Consider the following 19,250-nt stretch of genomic DNA (forward strand, 5'->3'; position numbering starts at 1 on the left):
TTTTTAAAAAAAAAAAAAAAAAAAAAAAAAAAAAAAAAAAAAAAAAATCGGTAATAATGTCAAAATTTATGTTTCTCTTTTTAAGCATAAGATTATCATGTTTCTTTCCTCCTTTAATTACTGTTGTGATATTTAATTAATGTTGTAAAATACATAAATAAATTTCCTATCAAAATTTCCTTGCATTCTTTTTTTTGTTTGTTTTATTTTTTGGGTTTTTTTGGTGGCTGGCCAGTACAGGGATCTGAATCCATGACCTTGGTATTATAAGGCTGTGCCCTAACCAACTAAGCTAACTGGCTAGCTTTTTCTTTGCATTCTTAAAAACCTATTTAATACACTGCCAGATCTGTTTTTCTTGCATTTCATTTAAGACATTTACATCTATAATCAAAAGTGAAATTGGTCTGGTCTGTAGTTTTCAAATTTGGTATCAAGGTTGTGTTAATCCTTTATCATTATGTTTTGGAGCAGTTTAAGTTATATAGAAATTATAGATTTCCTGAAGATTAATAACAACACTTGAATGTTTACTGTGTACTTTGCAGAACATATGGGCATCTAGCTCAGCAAAATAGATGGGCAATACTCTGGGGCCTGCCCTGTTAATTTGAAAGTCAGGCATTAATCTCTTGGGCTGATTGTGATTACTCCAAGAACGATGCAAAACAATGAGGAGAGAATACCAGGTCCAGATTACAGTTCTCTGGAGGTCTTGAGTAACCCTGAGTTTCTGCTCTGTGATCTGGCACCATGAAGGCTTTTGTAACTTCTTTCCTCTGTTCCATTCTTTCCCAGCATGACAGGTGAACGTCTCAACTTGAACAGAACTATTCCATGGGGTCTGCCCATTATTGATTTACCAAGATCTTGATGAAAATGGGAAAATTCATCCTGCCATATTCAAAATCTATTATAAACTCATGCATGTTGCAGATGTAGTCTTCATTTTTTTATCTTTGTAAGATTTTACAAACTCTATCTGAACTCTGGCAACCAGGGTTAGCCCATCAGGTTTTCCTGGTGTGACTGAGTAACTCAGGAACAGCCAAATGGAAGAGATGCCCAGGACAAGGTATGGGGGTGGGTGGGGTACAAGGAACAAGCATGCCCTCTCTGGGTGTGCCACCCTCCCAGCATCTCCATGCATTCACCAACCTGGAAGCTCCCTGGCAGAACTTAACTGTAAATCCATTTGGCCCAAATATCTTGGGGGTGAGGGAGGAAGTTGAAATTTGATTACCTTTTAAATTTTTCTAGTTTATGATATATTTAGGTTTAAAAATTCTTGAGTCAATTTTAGTAATTCATATCTTCTGAGGAAAAATATTTCATTTTTTTATCTGGATTTCAAGTTTGTTGGCATTAAGATGTACTTTTATATTTTCTTTTAAAAATAATCTCATTGGATTACATCTTACTTGGCGTTTCTGAGATCATGTATGTGGTTTTTAAATCCTTCTTTGTTAAATTTGCTAGAAGCTTGTCTATTTTATTGACCTTTTATTTTATTTTATTTTATTTTTAAAAGATGACTGGTGAGGGGATCTTAACCCTTGACTTGGTGTTGTCGGCACCACGCTCTCCCAAGTGAGCTAACCAGCCATCCCTATATAGGGATCTGAACCCGTGGCCTTGGTGTTATCAGCACCACACTCTCCCAAGTGAGCCACGGGCCAGCCCTTTATTGATCTTTTAAAATAACAACTCATGGTTTTATTAATTCTATTGAGCTATTCTTTTTTAATATAAGCATTTCCATTTTTATCTTTAATTAGTTCCTTCCTTTCTTTTGGCTTATATTGTGGTTCTTTTTCTTAGCTTCTTGAATATTTATGGCTCATTTAATTTCAATCTCATTATTATTATGAAATAATAAGAGCTAAGAAAATTTTCATCTAACTTCTTCAGCTATGTGCTATTGGCCTTTGAAATAACGACTACATTTTTGAAAAGGCACAAAGTTCCTGTGTCAGTCAAATCCATTACATCCTTGTTCCTCAAACTACCAGCATCCATAAACATCATCTGCAAGCTTGGTTAGAAATGCAGAATCTGGTGCCCCAGACCTATGGAATCAGAATCTGCATTTTTATAAAAACTGACGTGATACTTAGGCACATTAAAGTTGGAAAAGGAATGCTGCACATTCCTTTTCATCAGATGATCTGTTAGAAAGAGAGGCATATCATATTTCCACTATGATTATAGTTTCTCAAATTCTCTTCAAATTTCTAATCATCTTTGCTTTATAAAATTTAAAGCCATATCATCTGATGAATAAAAGTTCACGATTTTTATATCTTCTTCGTGGATTATACTTCTTTCTTTTTCTGAGATAATTTTAATAGACTTTATTTTTTAGAGCTTTAGGTTCACAACAAAATTGAGAGGAAAGTCCAGAGATTTCCCTGTCCCCACACATACGTAGCCTTCCCCTACTGCAACATCCCCTACTGCAGTGGTACATTTGTTACAACTCATGAACCTACACCGACACATCATAATCACCTAGAACCTATAGTTTACATTAGGATTCGCTCTTGGTGTTGCATATTCTGTGGGTTTGAACAAATGTATAAAGACATTTATCCTTCACTATGGTATCATGCAGAGTATTTTCACTGCCTAAACATTCTTTGTGCTCCTCCTAGTCATTACTCTCAACCACCCAACACCTGTCAACCACTGATCTTTTTCACTGTCTCCATAGTCTTATACTTGGAATCATACAGTATATATAGCCTTTTCAGATTGGCTTTTTAAACTTAAAAATATGCATTTAAGCTTCCTCTATGTCTTTTAATGGCTTGATAGCTCATTTCTTTTTTAGTGCGTAATAATATTCCATTGACTGGATGTACCACAGTTTATTTATCCATTCCCCTACTGAAGGACATCTTGGTTGCTTCTAAGTTTTGGCAATTATGAATAAAGCTGCAATAAAATCCATGTGCAGGCTTTTGTGTGGACCTAAGTTTTCAATTCCTTTGGGTAAATACTAAGTAGCATAATTGCCGAATTGTATGGTAACAGTATACTTATTTTGTAAGATATTGCCAAACTGTGGTCAAAGTGGCTGTACCATTTGCATTCACACTAACAATGAACGAGAGTTCCTGTTGATCCACATCCTCACTAGCATTTGGTGTTGTTAGTTTTCTGGATTTTGGCCATTTTAATTTGCATTTCCCCGATGACATCTGTTGTGGAACATCTTCTCATATGCTTATTTATCATCTTTTTTTTTTTTTGGTGAGGTATCTCTTAAAGTCTCTGACCCATTTTAAATTGGGTTGTTTGTGTTCTTGTTTCATTTTAAGAGCTCTTTGTTGGATAACAAAGAACTATCTTGGATAACAGTTTATCTTTATCTGATGTCTTTTGCAAATATTTTCTCCAGGTTTGTGGCTGGTCTTTTCATTCTCTTCACAGTGTCTTTCACAGAGCAGAAATTTTTAATTAAGTCCAGCTTATCAATTCTTTCTTTCATGGATCATGCCTTTGGTGTTACAACCATGAGTTATTGCCTAAACCTAGATCATCTAGATTTTCTCCTATGTTATATTCTAGGAGTTTTATAGTTTTGCATTTTACATTAAGATCTGTAATATATTTTGAGTTAATTTTTGTGAAGGGTGTAAGGTCTGTGTCTAGATTCATTTTTTTTCATGTGGAGTTGCTCTAGCACCATTTGTTGAAAAGCAATCTTTTCTCCGTGGTATTGCTTTTGCTCATTTGTCAAGGAGCATTTAATTATATTTATGTGGGTCTATTTCTGGGCTCTCTATTCTGTTTGACTGATATATCAATTCTTTCACCAATACCACACTATCTTGATTACTGTAGTTTTATAGTATATCTTGAAGTTGGGTAGTGTCAGTCCTCTGACTTTTTCTTTTTTCAGTATCGAGTTGGTTATTCCAGGTCTTTTGCCTCCACATGTAAACTTCAAAATCAGTTTGTTAGTATTTACAAAACAACTTGCCATGATTTTGATTGCATTAAATCTGTAGATCAAGTTGGGAAGAACTGACAACTTGACAATACTATCTTCCTATCCATGAACATGAAATCTCTCTACATTTATTTTGTTCTTTGATTTCTTTCCTCAGAGTTTTGTAGCTTTCCTTCTATAGACCTTATAGATATTTTGTTAGATTTATACCTAAACATTTCATGTCTTGGGGTGCTAATGTAAATGGTAATGTATTTTAAATTTCAAATTCCACTCGTTCGTTGCAAGTCCACTTCCAAATAACATTATACCACTTCTTGGGTAGTGTGACTACCTTATAATAACAAAATAATTCTAATTACTTCCTCCTGTCCCCGTATCACTCCTGTCATTCATTACACACACACACACACACACACACACACACACACATTAGCTTACATAACTGAATACATTGTTGCTATTATTTTGAACAAACTGTTCTATGTTAGATCAATTAAGAAAAATTAGGGTTTTTATTTTACCTTCACTTATTTCTTCTTCAGTTCTCTTCCTTTCTTTATATAGATCCAAATTTCTGACCTATATAATTTTCCTTCTTCCTGAAGAACTTCTCTGAACATTTCTTGCAAAACAGGTCCACTGGCAACAATTTCCCTCAATTTTTGTTTGAGATTTGTTTTGGTTGAGGTTTGTTACTAGTTTGGTGGGTTTTTTTCTCTTGACACTTTAAATATTTCACTCTACTCTCTTCTTGTTTGCTTGGTTTCTGAAAAGTCAGATATAATTCTTTTTTCCTCCATAGGTAGTAAGGTTTTTTCCTCTGGGCTTTTCAGGACTTTTTCTTTATCTTTGATTTTTCTGTAGTTTGAAAATACGTCTAGGTGTACTTTTTGTTTCTTTGGCACTTATCCTGCTTGGTTTTCTCCAAGCTTTCTGGATAAGTGGTTTGGTGTCTGACATTAATTTGGGGGAATTCTCAGTTTTTATTGTTTCAAGTATTTCTTTTGTTCCTATCTCTCTTTCTTCTCCTTCTGGTATTCCCATTATGTATATGTTACATTTTTTGTGGTTGTTTCCCTGCTCTTGGATATTCTGTTTTGTATTTTTCGGTCTCTGTTTTCTTTTCTTTTCTTCTTCTTTCTGGCAGCTGGCTAGTAAGGGGACCCAAACCTTTCACTTGGTGTTTTCAGTCTTTATTTTCTTTGCTTTTCATTTGTGGAGGTTTCTATTAAGATAATCTTCAAGTTCAGAAATTCTTTCCTCAGTCATGTTCAGTATGCTAATAAGCCCATCAAAGGCATTCTTCATTTCTGTTAGTGTTTTTGATCATCATTATATATATATATATATTTTTTTTTTGTCTTTTGTCTTTTTCCATGTCCGGCAACGGATCGCAACCCTCAGTGTTGCCCCCGTACCGGACCGGGGACCGGCAACGGGATTGCAACCCTTGGCGTTGCTCCCGCGCCTCGCTCAGCCAGTGAACCGGTCTGTATGTGGGATCCGAACCCTCGGGTGGGAGCGCCGCCGCGCTTCCCAAGCGGCGCACTATCCAGTGCACCACCGGGCCGGCCCAATCATCATTATATTTTTGTTCTTATAATTTCCATCTCTCTGTTTATATTGACCATCTGTTCTTGCACGCTCTCTAGTTTATCCTTTTGAGCCCTTTGCATATTAAGTCATAATTATTTTAAATTCCTAATCTGATAATTCCAACATCCCTGTGTCTGGTTCTGATGCTTGCTCTGTTTTTTCAAATTATGTTTTTTGCCTTTTAGTATGCCTTTTAATTTTTTCTTGACAGCTGGACATGATGTACTAGGTAAAAGGAAACAGCTGTAAATAAGCCTTTAGTAATGTGAGGTGTTGGGGGAGGGGAAGCATTCTATAGTCCTATGATTAGTGCTCAATCTTTTAGTGGCCCCAGACTGAGAACTTCACAAGTGTTCCTAGGGTTTTATTTCTCTTCTTTTGGTGGAACAGGATGGCTAAAGTGAGATGGAGTGGGGTATTCCCTTCTTCCATATGGAAGGTAAACTGAAGCTGCATATTTCCCTTCCCCCAGATGTTGGGCTCTGATAACTCCAACAGATAAGGCTCTAGTTAAGTAGTTTCTCCTGAGGGCAGACCTTGTTAAGAACTGCATGCTGTGGCATATTTCAAAATGGTTCTTCTTCCTCTCCCTCTGCTATAAGCACAAGAGGATTTTTCTCCTGTATTCACTGTGAGAATCTGGTCAAGCTCCTAGAGGAAAAAAATCACAAAAGTGTGGGGGGTCCCCCAGTGACTTGGGCCCGTTGGAGTTTTTATTTTTAGACTTGTTCACACTGAGCCTCCAGCAATTTGTCAGTTATAGTTGAGGTTTCCCAATCTCAGCACTGGTTCTCTTAGACATCTGTGCTTGTGGGTTTCTGCTCCAGCAAGCTGTGATTCTGAGCATTCACCTTTTGGTCTCTCCAGTTTGGGGGGCAGTGGTTTGCCCTGTGACCCCACCTCCTGAAAGAAAGTGAGCTGAAACACCAGGCACTGATCAAGCTTTATTAAAGGAAAAGAATCTGCCAGGCTGCACTCAAAATGGAGAGTGCTGGCCTCAGGGTCGGAGAGCTTATATAGACTGTAAGAAAGGCTGATGTAATCAGGGAGGGGTTTGGTGCTAGAGTGGAAGATAAGGCTGGCAGATGCAATCAGGTGGAGGGTTGCACCCATGAGGAAGTAGAGGAGTTTCCATTTCTCAGAAACCACAAGGTTTCTCTAAGGGAAAGGCTGACGACCATTTTGTGCTCAGTGTGTGTAAAATGGTGCTGGTCCTGTCCAAGATGGCGCTGCTCACATCCAAGATCCATCACCTCCCTGATGGAGCTAAGAAGAGTTGTTGACTTTTTAGTTTGTTCAGCTTTTTACTTATTGTTAGGGTAAAGTGGCAACTTCCAGTTTCTTACATGCCAGACAAGAAACTGGAAGTCGAGATAATTTTTTTATTTTGAAATAAATGTAGGTTCACATGCAGTTGCTAAGAAATAATACAAAAAAATCCCATGTACCCATTTGCCCAGTTTCCCCCAATGGTATAAACTATAGTACAACATCTATATACAGATATTGCAAAACTATAGTACAGTATCACAACCAGGATATTGACATTGATAGTACAATATCACAACCAGGATATTGACATATAGTTAAGATACAGAACAGTTCTTTCACCGAAGGATTCTTCATGTTGCCCACTCCAACCTGGCAACTAGTAATCTGTTCTCCATTTCTATAATTTTGTCCTTTAAAAAATGGTATATAGGGACAGCTTGTGGCTCACTTGGGAGAGTGTGGTGCTGACAACACCAAGTCAAAGGTTAAGATCCCCTTACCTGTCATCTTTAAAAAAAAAAAAAGGTATATAAATGAAATAAAATAGCATGCAACCTTTTGGATTGACTTTTTAAATTCAGCATAAATCTCTGGAGATTCATCCAAGTTACTATGTTGTATGAATAGTTTATTTGTTGTTATTGCTGAGTAGTATTCCATAGCATGGTTGTATTACAGTTTGTTTAACCACTCACTTGTTGAAGGCCATCTGTGTTTGTGTTGTTTCCAGTTTAGGGCTACTATGAATAAAGTTGCTGTGAACATTCATTTTACAGGTTTTTGTGTGAACATAAATTTTTGTTGCTCTGGGATAAATGTGCAGGAGTGCAATTACTGAGTCATATGATAGGTGCATATTTACTGTTTTTCAGAGCAGTTGTAACATTTTACATTTTCACTAGCAATATGTGATCCAGTTTTTCTGCATCCTTACTAGGTGTTGTCACTAATTTTTATTTTACCATTATATCTATACATCAATTTGAGGAGAATAGACATCTTTATTGAGTCTTCCCATCTGTGAATACAATATGTCTCTCCACTTATTTAGATCTTCTTTGATTTATTTAATCAGCAAGTCCTGTGCATGTTTTGCTAGATTTATACCTAAGTATTCCATTTTTGTGGAATGATTATAAATGAAATTATATTTTAAATTTTGGTGTCCATGTGTTCATTGCTAGTATATATATAAATATAATTGATTTTTGCATGTTTATTTCATATCTTGCAACCTTGCTGAACTCATTAGTTCTAATTTTTTGGTTTTTTAAAGATTTCTTGGGATTTTATAGATAATCATGTCATCTATAAATAGGAACAATGCCATTTCTTCCTTTCTTTTTTTAAAAGTTGAATCATAATTGATTATTCATATTTTGGGGGTTCAGCATTGACATATGTTGATCAAATCACTATTACTAGCATATATATTGTTACAAATCATACTTATTCTTTATGCCCCTTGTCCAATCTCTTCCCATCCCCTTCTCTCTCCCTCCTCCCCCCTCTACTTACTCTAGATTTCTTTACTCCTTTTCAAAGAGTAATGGTTACTCTGTTGATTTTTTTGCCTAGATGATCCGTCCAATGCTGAGAGGTGTGTTCAAGTCCCCCAATATTATTGTAGAGCAAATGCTTCTTCTGTCACTCTGGAATTGGCTTTGTGGAGAGACATCCTCTTCTTTCCTTTGTCTCTGCTGGTGACTCTCCTTGTGCCTATGCACTCCAGTGACTGGTGGACCATCTGCGTGGTGGTTGTGGAATCTAGCTGCTTTTATGGCAGCCATGGTTACTGCGGTGGCTGTGGTGGGTCACCCACATGGAGGTGATGTCTTTGGCATTCTCCTTGGTGCTGGTAGTGTGCCTGGTTGTGGTACAGGGGTTCAATCCCTGGCTCCATACCTCAGGTCCCTGGGCAGGCCCAAGGCACTGGCAGTGTGCCTGGGCCGGAACTAATTTTTTGTCCTTTGCTTACTTCTAAAATAGGGGAACTTCCTGTGGGGACCAGTACTTGAGCTGTGTGGTTGAGCTAATTTGCTTCTTTGCTTCTGCTTCCCTAGGGAAGGCTTTTTGTGCAGCTCAGGTTTTAATGGTTGACCTCATAGGTACTTCCACCTCTCCAGAGACCTGGTGCACCTGGATTATGTAGAAACTCTGATCTGGGTCTGAGTCTTTTCATCGAACTGCACCCCATGCAATTCTGTATTCCTGACCAGTCTCCTCTGAGTGGTCTTTCGCTGATTGGGGTGCCAGTCAGATGTTCTTGCTGTGCCCCAGTGTTCCACCAATGGGCCCATCTCCCCCACTGCCCGGGCTGCAAAAAATTCCCATGGGACAGGCCATGTGCTGGTCCCATGCAATGACTCACCAGCCTCTGAGTGGCTCCTTTTATCCAATGTTCTGGGTCCTCACTCCTATGTGGGTCCACAGGCCTGGGGGCCACCAAGACCCTCTTCTCCCCTGCTGCCGCCATGCAACTTCATCCGAAGGGCACAGCTGCAGCTTTTGCCAGCTCCTGCTCCATGCGCTCAGCAGCCCTAGCCTTAAAGTGGCCATGGCATGAAATGGTCAGAGGGTTTTTTTCTTTCTCTCATCGTAGTTTCTCCCATCTTCATGTACTCCATAGGTCTCTCCTCCTCTTCCCCTGAGCTGTAGTGGCCCCGGCTTGGCTGTTGCTTTTTTAGTTATAAATTGGTTGATTTGTGGGAGAAAGTGATGCTGGGGACTGTCTATTCTGCCATGTGGACTGGAAGGCCCCATTTCTTCCTTTCTAATCTGTATGCCTTTTATTTCCTATTCTTGCTTTATCAGACTAGAACTTCCAGTACTATAATGAATAAAAATGGTAAGAGGAGATATCCTTGCCTTACTCATTCATTATAAAAACCCTACGTCTAGGGCTGACCAGTTACCTCAGTTGGTTAGATCACAGCCCTATAACACCAAGGTCATGGGTTCAGACCTCCATACCCCCCCCCAAAAAAAAACCCTATGTCTTACTGCTTTTTAACTTGAGTTATACTATAGACTAATACTTAACATTGCCCACTTTTATTATGTTAACTTCTACTTTCCCTATACAGCTAAAGCAGATATCTTAAAAGCGGTTATTTTTTCTTTGCCTCATGTCTGTGATCTTCTTATGTATGTTCTTTCTAAATTCAAAGAAAATGTATTGAAAAGGATGTCAATGTCAATATTATAATCATTCTCTAATTATGAATTCTTCTCCAAACACACTTACAGAAATGTGCATACATGTGGAAAAATCACCATAAGTACAATAAAATTTACATATTGAATAGTTCCTGCTGAATGTCTAGTTTAACTATGAATTTCAGTTAGTTTGGTATTCCAAGTGGAGAAAAACTTTCTTTAAAGGAAGTGTTTAATAGCTAAATCTGATGTATTGAATAGACATAAAAAAGTAACAGTATTTATTTTTTCACCCCAGGCCTCTCCCCTGGTTTGATCTGATTGCTACGCAAGTCAAGGAAACTCCCTTTAGCCAGCATCTCTCAGCCAGTACTGTTCTCCAAGACCACCTTACTCATCTGTACTGTAATTCATTTGGCATCTCCCTAACCAAAGAACAGCCAGTGGTTTCCATGGGCTCTCCATCCCAGTAAGAAACCTCAGGAATCAGGATTTTTTTCCCTCACAGATTTGCTCTACAGTGGTTGTGCCCTGATTACTACAATTGACAGTGGATATCATGTGACTGCATTGTGTTTGCCACACGTTAAGCACTAGGAATTAGAAAATTGAACTGATAGCTCTTTAACATGTAGAATAAAATAAGAGATCCTATACATCATTATACTTGGATGTGTCTGCCTTTCAGAAGCAACCAAATGAAACTACACAACCTAACATACTTAAGTAAGCTGCTTCTCCTGAAAAGCCTTGTTAGCACAAATTATTTCTCTTCTAAAAGCTAAACTCAAAAAATAAAAATGAAAAAAAGTAAAAGCTAAATTCAAGTAGTTATAATGTCATTATTAGACATTTACATACTGCAACTTTTTCTGTACCGGTATGAAGCTGGCAAATGGTACAGCTTGATTTTCCTAGCATTTTGGATAGAGAAGTAAATGTACAGTAAAAAATCTTAATTAAATTATAACTCATTTCATGCTTATTTCAGCTACATGATACTATATGACTATACTATCTACTTAAAGCCATTCCCTTTTAAGCCATTTAAAACCATTTTTAAAAATTACTGGCATTTATGATAAATGGCTAAAAATTTTGCAAAATACAGATTTTATTTCTATGGTGCAAATTTATTTCCTTTATGTTTTGCAAATACTTCTTGTCAATTATAACATAATTGAAAACAACAGTGGTGACCCTTTCAAGCTGGGAAAGGATATTACTTACTATGCTCTGTCACTGAACAGAACCATTGTTTGCTAAGTGCTAAAGTGCTTTTGAGCAAAACCATTCGTGTACCACTATACACGTAAATCACCATGGTTTTAGATTAATCATTTACTTTTTTTTTTTTTTTTTGGTATAACCATGAGCTAAGCAAATTCAATGGTTTGGTGTCAGAATGGTTTCCAGTAAAATCTTATTAGTTCAGGGGCCGGCCCGGTGGCGCACTGCTACAGTGCGCCGCTTGGGAGCACGACGGCGCTCCCGACGAGGTTTCGGATCCCACATACAGACCACGATCCGTTGCCGGACACGAAAAAAGACAAAAAGGAAAAAAAAAAATCTTATTAGTTCATTTTGAGAAAAAAATAGGTTCATCATCAAGTATTAACACTTGGCATGAATGTTAATTTAAGGCACCAGTTCCTTCTCTCAGTAGGAAAAAACCCATTCCTTTTACTATTCATTCAGGTGTAGGGAAGTGGACAAAGTACATCATTGCCCTTTTGGACTCTATGAGCCGTATAGTGGTTTTTAGGATTAAGAAGTGAGATCAGGGGGAGAAATAACAGTTAAATGTATAAAACTAGAGGAGCACTGGACTCATTTAAGCAACAAGAAGTATTTTATAATTTCTTTTGATAAGTCCAGTCATGAGTAGACTCTAGCCTGAATTTCATTTTATAAAGGTCTGGAAGGTACCACATACAAGAGTCTTGTTAGCAAAACTTAGACCCTATTTCATGGTCAGTGGTACTTCTATAAGTCATGTTGTTTGTAAGGATATACACAAATCTAAAAAAATTTTTTTTAAAAAAATTTTCTCTGATGCCAAAAGAAAACATGTAATTCCTTTTTCTGTGTTTTTGAGATGTACATAAATCTTTCAAAGCTGAATAAGCCTCTTGCCAGTTTTACACCCTCAGGAAAATCTTTTTTGGGGGGTTTGGAGCCGTCTATTTGAAATGTGAGCACTGGGAAGGATGGTGCCCTGTCTCCCTGGCTCTGTGTGAGTTAAGCCTAGGCACCTGGCTCCAAGTAGTAACTTCCTGTCTGTTGTCACGATATGAGAAGTTTTATTCTTCCTTTGGATGCAGATAATTAACGTGTATGTAATGGATTGTACCTGCCTGGCTACCTAAAAGGGTGAGATTTCTTTGTCTTTTCAGTCTCTTTAGCAGGTTGCCTGTGATATGCATCTAGTTTAATGCTTATTCAATAATAAAATAGTTTCTTTTCTGCATTTGTGGAGCTTATCTGGGTTGACAGATTTTATTTTAAATTATATTTCCGTAACATGTTCCTACTACCAGCTGCATTATTAGAATTTATCAGGAATTCTTGCAGTATCCAGAAAGATGTATTTCTATCTTTGTTTAACGAGGTGCTAGATTGAAACACAAGTTAAGAGAAGGTGTTGTGAGTCAGGCACAGAACTAGGAATGGAGCCAGCAGTTCTAACTCAAATCCTTAATGAAAAGGAGAAAAAGAAAAACCAAAAAAGACCACATCTGTTCCCCCAAGTAATTTAGTTTGATTTTTCAAGCTCAGTAAAATAGCTTTCCCCTATGGGTTAGTGCAAGGTAATGTCTCATTCTCTTCAGGGGCAGTTATTTGTGGAGCATAATCTTGTAATCCTGCTGCTTTGACAAATTCAGGAAAGGTCAAGGAATCAGATTTTACTCCAGTGTGACCTTTTTGCTCTAAAAATAAGCCAATATTGTCCCTATAGGGAAGGATGATGGTGCGTCTGAATAATGGCTCTTCAATTCCCAGTAGCTCCCGCGTATGCCGAGAAATTACCTGAAATGCAAGGACAATTTTTTAATGGGACTAACCTGAAAACACAACTGAATCAAAGAAGTTTTACTTAGTTTCCTAGGTCTCTTGAATGTTAACACCTTAAAGTAATTTCTATGGGAAAATAAAATGAAATACCATTTATAGGCTTACTAGTCTGACCTCACCAAAACCAAGTTCTTAAGAGAAACATCACATAATCTATCTTTTTAAAAGTACCATTTAAAGATATTTCCAGGCCCTTCTATCAGATGGCCACAGATGGGTACATTTCTTTCTTTTTGCAATCTGACCAACCATAAGAGCAGATAATATGTTCACTTTAGGAGCCATGACATCCCTGGGAGGGTTAATAAATAACTTGCCTATAAGGGTTTCAGTTAATTTGCAACTAAGGAAAAATAATTACTACTCAAATAGTAACCTAATTTATTTGACTAAAAGATAAATTTATTTTATCTCGCCTCATAAAAAGCAGACATTAAAGTTCCAGCTGTTTTACTAGTACCTATATTTGTATATTTTTAAAAAATATATTTTGCCACATTTTCAGCACCTGTAAAACATAATTTGTATTCACTGAGCACCATGCTACTTGATATCCTAGGTTAAACTGTGATTGCTATTTCAAATTCTAGTTTTAATCATAGGTCAGTTATAACACTGCTATTTGAATTCATATTCTGCATCTGAACAAGAATGTAGTCCATGAAATTGCTGCTAGAACACAGCCAAAGGGATATGTAGAATGGATGTTTAAAAAAAATTTAAAGTTACTGGTCATAGCTACGAGACTGTAAAATTCACACCATAGACCATTCTTTTTTTTTTTTTTTTTGTCTTTTTTGTGACCGGCCGCACTGCACTCAGCCAGTGCACCGGCCATCCCTATATGGGATCCGAACCAGCGGCGGCAGCGCTACCGCACTCCCAGCGCTGCACTCTCCCGAGTGCGCCACAGGGTCGGCCCACAGACCATTCTAAACCTGATGCAAAACTACCCATTAGCAATGCATTTTTTTTTTTTTGGTCTTTTTCCATGTCCGGCAACGGATCGCAACCCTCGGTGTTGCTCCCACGCCTCACTCAGCCAGTGAGCGGGAACCGGTCTGTATGTGGGATCCAAACCCTCGGCGGGAGTGCAGCCGCGCTTCCCAAGCGGCGCACTAGCGCAGTGCGCCACCAGGCCGGCCCTAGCAATGCATTTTATTTTTCCTATTTAAAAAAAAAAATTTTTTTTTTTTCCACTTGACATGGTGAAGGAAAAAATATATAAATCCACACTGAGGGAGATCCCTTTCAACACCTTCCCTCCTGGTGGGCTTGGCTGCCTTTTTTCTTTTTCTTTGGCCACAGCTGCCAGTAGCAATGCATTTTAGATAGGCAAGATACTCTTCTTCTCAAATTATACTTGAACTGGTTTTATTATACTCCAGGAACAGTTTATGGACAAAGGACAGAGTCTACATAGTTGCCTGGCATTCCCAGTGAGAATAGCAATTGAGGTCTTTATCAACCCACGTTTCTAAGAGTTGACAGCCAAATTACTACAGGTGGCCCTCATTTGTAATCAGTGCTGCTACACTGAGCACCTTGTTTGATCAGCACCTTACCCTAGAATTCTCCTTGGAATGCCCCTGACTAGAAGAGTTTATTTCACAAATTTCTTGAGGTTTACAGATGGTGCCCCCAAGAGGGACACTGTAGTCATACACACATTTACTATTAACAAAAAGAGCTGCATGCCCACTGTGGGCCAAGATAGTCTAGTACTGTTCAGCACCATGTCCTAATGCAGAAATCAAAAGTGTTATAAAGCTACTGGTTACAAGTAGAAGAGTCACGTTGGAATCAAGAAATATAATTCACCCATCCCTCCTCTAATTCAGTGATTCTTAATGTATGTCTGAGGTTCATCAGTGGACCTTGAGGGTCGTCTAATGGGCCATAAATTGATCTAAAAATACAAGTGCTTTCTTCAGTTCTGATGAACAAATAATAAGCAATAGTCTTTATTTTTGCCTCAGGCTTACAGCAGCTAACCAGAAACTTACTTGAGTTAATTAATGCTACGGGTCAAATGTGTCCCCCAAAGTTTCATGTATTGGAAACTTGATCTCCACTGTAACAGTGTTAAGAGGGTGAAATCCTATTATGGTATTTTAAAAGGTAGGGCCTTTAAGAGGTGATTAGATTGTGAGGACTGTGCCCTGTGAATGGATTGATCCATTCTCGGAGTAACAGGCATGGTTCTGATTGCTTTGTAAGGAGCGCAAGTGAGAAGTTTAATTCTCTCTTGCTCAGCCCATTCTCACCATGTGATGTCCTGCATCTCCACAGAACTCTGCACCAAGAAGAAAGCCCTCACCAGATGTGTTCTCTGGACTTTGGATTTCCCAACCTCCAAAATAGTAAGAAATAAATTTCATTTCTTTATGAAACACCCAGTTTCGGGTATTCTGTTATAAGCAACAGAAATGGACTAAAACAGTAAGGATTATTAAAAATAGGTATTTATGAAGATTATTAGAGTTTTCTAAACATTCTTAGTTCCATACTCCAGGACAGTGGCCCATACTCAATGTTTGGCATTACTGAAGAGCCCTATTTCATGTGGCCTCAAACAGATATTTGTAATGCCTGTAGTTTTCAAGATGACACTGTTATTACTATATCATCATTGTATCTTGTGTTGATCATAGTTTTTTAAGGTTGCTGTTCTTGCTTTTATTTGTAAACTACTGATGCTTTTGCTTCATCATTACCAATTTATTGTATACTGTTTAGTTACCTTATAGTATGTAACTATGCATATTTGCATAATTGGAACCTATAATTTAACTAAACTTAAAGACATAATTGTTCAAATATAATCACCTATACCACCATTATTAACCCAGATGTATAGTCTCCTTAAAATTTGTCTGTTGATTTATGTGACAACATGGATTAATCTTTTTTTTCTTTTTTGGTGCTGGCCAGTATGGGGATCTGAACCCTTGACTTCGGTGTTATCAACCTGTACTCTAACCAACTGAGCTAACCGGCCAGCCCAATCCAGACTAACCTTAAATGCATTTGCTAAGGGAAAGAAGCCAAACCCAAAGTCTACATATCATTTGATTCCATTTATGTGATATTTTAGAAGAGGCAAAACTATAGGGATAGAAAATAAGATCAATGGTTGGCAGGGATTGGGGTGGAGGGATGGGCTGACTACAAAGGGAACACAGAGGGAAATTTTAGGGTGATAGAATTGCTCTGTATGATTCTCTGGTGTTGAATACGTGACGCTATGCATTTGTCAAAACCCATAGAACTGTACACAACAAAGAGTGAGTTTACTACATGCAAACTTCTAAAAAGCCAGGATGTTGGGGGAAGCCAGGATGGAACACAAGCTGTGGACAAATGAATCTAACTATATTACAAAGTAAAATATAATCTCATTGAAGGGAATGGGGAAGAGAGGAGCTGACTTAAATAACTTTAACTTTGGAAAACAGTGCTTTTTCTAGGTACTGCAAGGCTAAAGACAAAAAGGACTATACACAAATACTGCACTCTATTTGGTAAATTGATTTGTCATAGGGATAGATAGTTAAGGAGAGCCAAGTTTCTCATGTCAGAAAAAGAAGTTATAAATATGCAAGGAGGTGTGGAGGAAGGAAGGACAGGAAGGCTAGAATGACCCCTGTGAAGCTGGACCAGAGTCAGAAATCAATATGAACTCATGCTTATTTTAATATATATATATACAGGTAGATATACACAGAAATAAGAGATATTTTTGTATACATGTGTTAGCATATATACATATAATTCCTAGATCTTTCTGCTGAGTGTACCTAGAAGCATTGACGCTCTAGTAGCAAAAAGCACAACTAGCCCACATCTTGGTTTCTAAATACCATTCTCTGATAAAAGTAACCAGAGCTCCTTGGAGACACAGCTGTTCTAAGGCTAAAGCAAGGAAAATCCAAGATGAGCCTGAAGCAATTTGTAGTGCCAGAAAGTGAGAAGATGCCTAAACAGAATAATGGGGCATCTCAAAGCAAACAGGAGCCAATTTAAAAGAGCTACCCGTGGTCAAAGATGGAAGAATTTGAGCAACAAAATAAATACCAATAGTACTGGATTATATAACCCAAAGAATAAAATAAACATACATAAGTCTGTACTGATAGAAGTGGCTAAATGGATTTTTTAAAAAGGGGGAGAATGGGGCCGGCCCGGTGGCGCACTGCTGTGGTGCGCCGCTTGGGAAGCGCGGCGGCGCTCCCGCCCGAGGGTTCGGATCCCACATACAGACCGGTTCCCGCTCACTGGCTGAGCGAGGCGTGGGAGCAACACCGAGGGTTTCGATCCCGTTGCCGGTCCCGGTCCGGTACGGGGGTGACACTGAGGGTTGCGATCCGTTGCCGGACACGGAAAAAGACAAAAAGGAAAAAAAAAAAAGGGGGAGAATGGACAATTAAGTGTAGAAGAGTTCCTTACAGAAGAGTTCCAATTAAACAGAGAAGGAAATAGAAAATCATCATTAGAACAACATAGAAATAACTGGGCAGGCAAGTCCCACTAATGAATACTAAAATTAGTGGGCAAAACTCTAAGGGGAAACAGAAGGTTTGCATAGTTTCAAACTGTCTTCCCCATTTATCTACCACTGTAGTATTTTTACTGTATGTCCATCAACTCTTTGATACTCCTGCCTCTAGGAAGTGGAGCTTAATTCCTCTCTGCTCGAATGTGGGCTGGACTTAGTAACTCACTTATAATGAGCAGAATATGAAAAGGGAAACACGGTAACTTTATACTGAAGAAGCAGGCAGACAGCACCTTAACCAAGGGATCAGTAGTAAATCCCGTTGATATCATGTACTCCCAGATAAGATGAGATGAGAAGGGCTCATCACCTCTGTGATAGTCTCCCCCCAAATCCATAATTTCAGTCTAATCGTGGGAAACATCAGACAAACTAAAATTCAGTGAAATCTACAAAATACCTGATTGCTACTCCTCAAAAGTGTCAAGGTCACAAAAGACAAAGAAAGATGAAGAAACTGTCACATATTGGAGGAGACCAATGAAACATGATGGCTGAGTGCAATGTGGTATCCCAGATTAGATCCTGGAAAAAAAAATCACCCATCGGTGGAAAAATTGCAGAAATCTGAATAAAGTCTGTATTTAATAGTACTCTACTGATGTTAATTTCTTAGTTTTGATAAATGTATCATAGTTGCATAAGATGTTAACAGTAGGGGAAGCTGGTTAAGAGTATACAGGAACTCTCTGCACTATCTTTGCAACTGTTCTGTAAAACTGAAAGTATTTGCAAATTAAAAGTTTAAAATAAATAGAATACCCAGAAAGCAACCCACGCACTCACTGCCATTTGATCTTCGACAAAGGTATCAAGTCTATTCACTGGGGTCGGGACTCCCTCTTCAGCAAAGGGTGCTGGGATAACTGGATATCCATTTGCAGGAGATTGAAACTAGACCCATACCTCTCACCATGTACTAAAATCAACTCAAAATGGATCAAGGATTTAAATATACACCCCGAAACAATAAAACTTATTAAAGAAAACATAGGAGAAACCCTTCAGCAAATAGGGCTGGGCACAGACTTCATGAATATGACCCCAAAAGCACAGGCAACCAAAGGAAAAATAAACAAATGGGACTATATCAAACTAAAAAGCTTCTGCACAGCAAAAGAAACAATTAACAGAGCTAAAAGACAACCAACAGAGTGGGAGAAAATATTTGCAAAATACACATCCAACAAAGGACTAATATCCAGAATATATAAAGAACTCAAACAACTTTACAAGAAAAAAACAAGCAACCCAATCAAAAAATGGGCAAAAGAACTAAGTAAGCATTTCTCTAAAGAAGATATGCAAATGGCCAACAGTCATATGAAAAAATGCTCAACATCACTCAGCATCCAGGAAATGCAAATCAAAACCACACTGAGATACCATCTCACCCCAGTTAGGATGGCAAAAATCCAAAAGACACCGAAAGATAAATGCTGGCGTGGCTGCGGAGAAAAAGGAACTCTCTTACACTGTTGGTGGGAATGCACAATGGTGCAACCCCTATGGAAAATGGTTTGGAGGTTCCTCAAACAGCTGAAGATAGACCTACCATACGACCCAGCTATCCCACTCCTGGGAATATATCCAAAGGAATGGAAATCATCAAGTCGAAGGTACACCTGT

The 19,250-nt window shown here is 38.2% G+C and overlaps 2 protein-coding genes across 2 annotated transcripts in view; one reads left to right on the forward strand and one right to left on the reverse strand.

Moving 5' to 3' along the window:
• Positions 1 to 10,768, forward strand: part of NOXRED1 (NADP-dependent oxidoreductase domain containing 1) — a 32,202-nt gene extending 21,434 nt beyond the window's left edge. Inside the window, exon 6 of the mRNA XM_008590326.1 lies at positions 10,287 to 10,768. Within this exon, the coding sequence (XP_008588548.1) occupies positions 10,287 to 10,461 (175 nt within the window). The 3' untranslated portion in view covers positions 10,462 to 10,768. The remainder of the gene's footprint in view (positions 1 to 10,286) is intronic.
• Positions 10,769 to 12,781: 2,013 nt separating this feature from the next.
• Positions 12,782 to 19,250, reverse strand: part of SAMD15 (sterile alpha motif domain containing 15) — a 13,287-nt gene continuing 6,818 nt past the window's right edge. The window contains exon 3 of the mRNA XM_008590427.1: positions 12,782 to 13,018. Coding sequence (XP_008588649.1) covers positions 12,782 to 13,018 — 237 coding nt within the window. The remainder of the gene's footprint in view (positions 13,019 to 19,250) is intronic.

Source organism: Galeopterus variegatus, unplaced genomic scaffold (assembly GCF_000696425.1).
Source record: "Galeopterus variegatus unplaced genomic scaffold, G_variegatus-3.0.2 Scaffold140, whole genome shotgun sequence".
In the NCBI taxonomy this organism is placed as follows: Eukaryota; Metazoa; Chordata; class Mammalia; order Dermoptera; family Cynocephalidae; genus Galeopterus; species Galeopterus variegatus.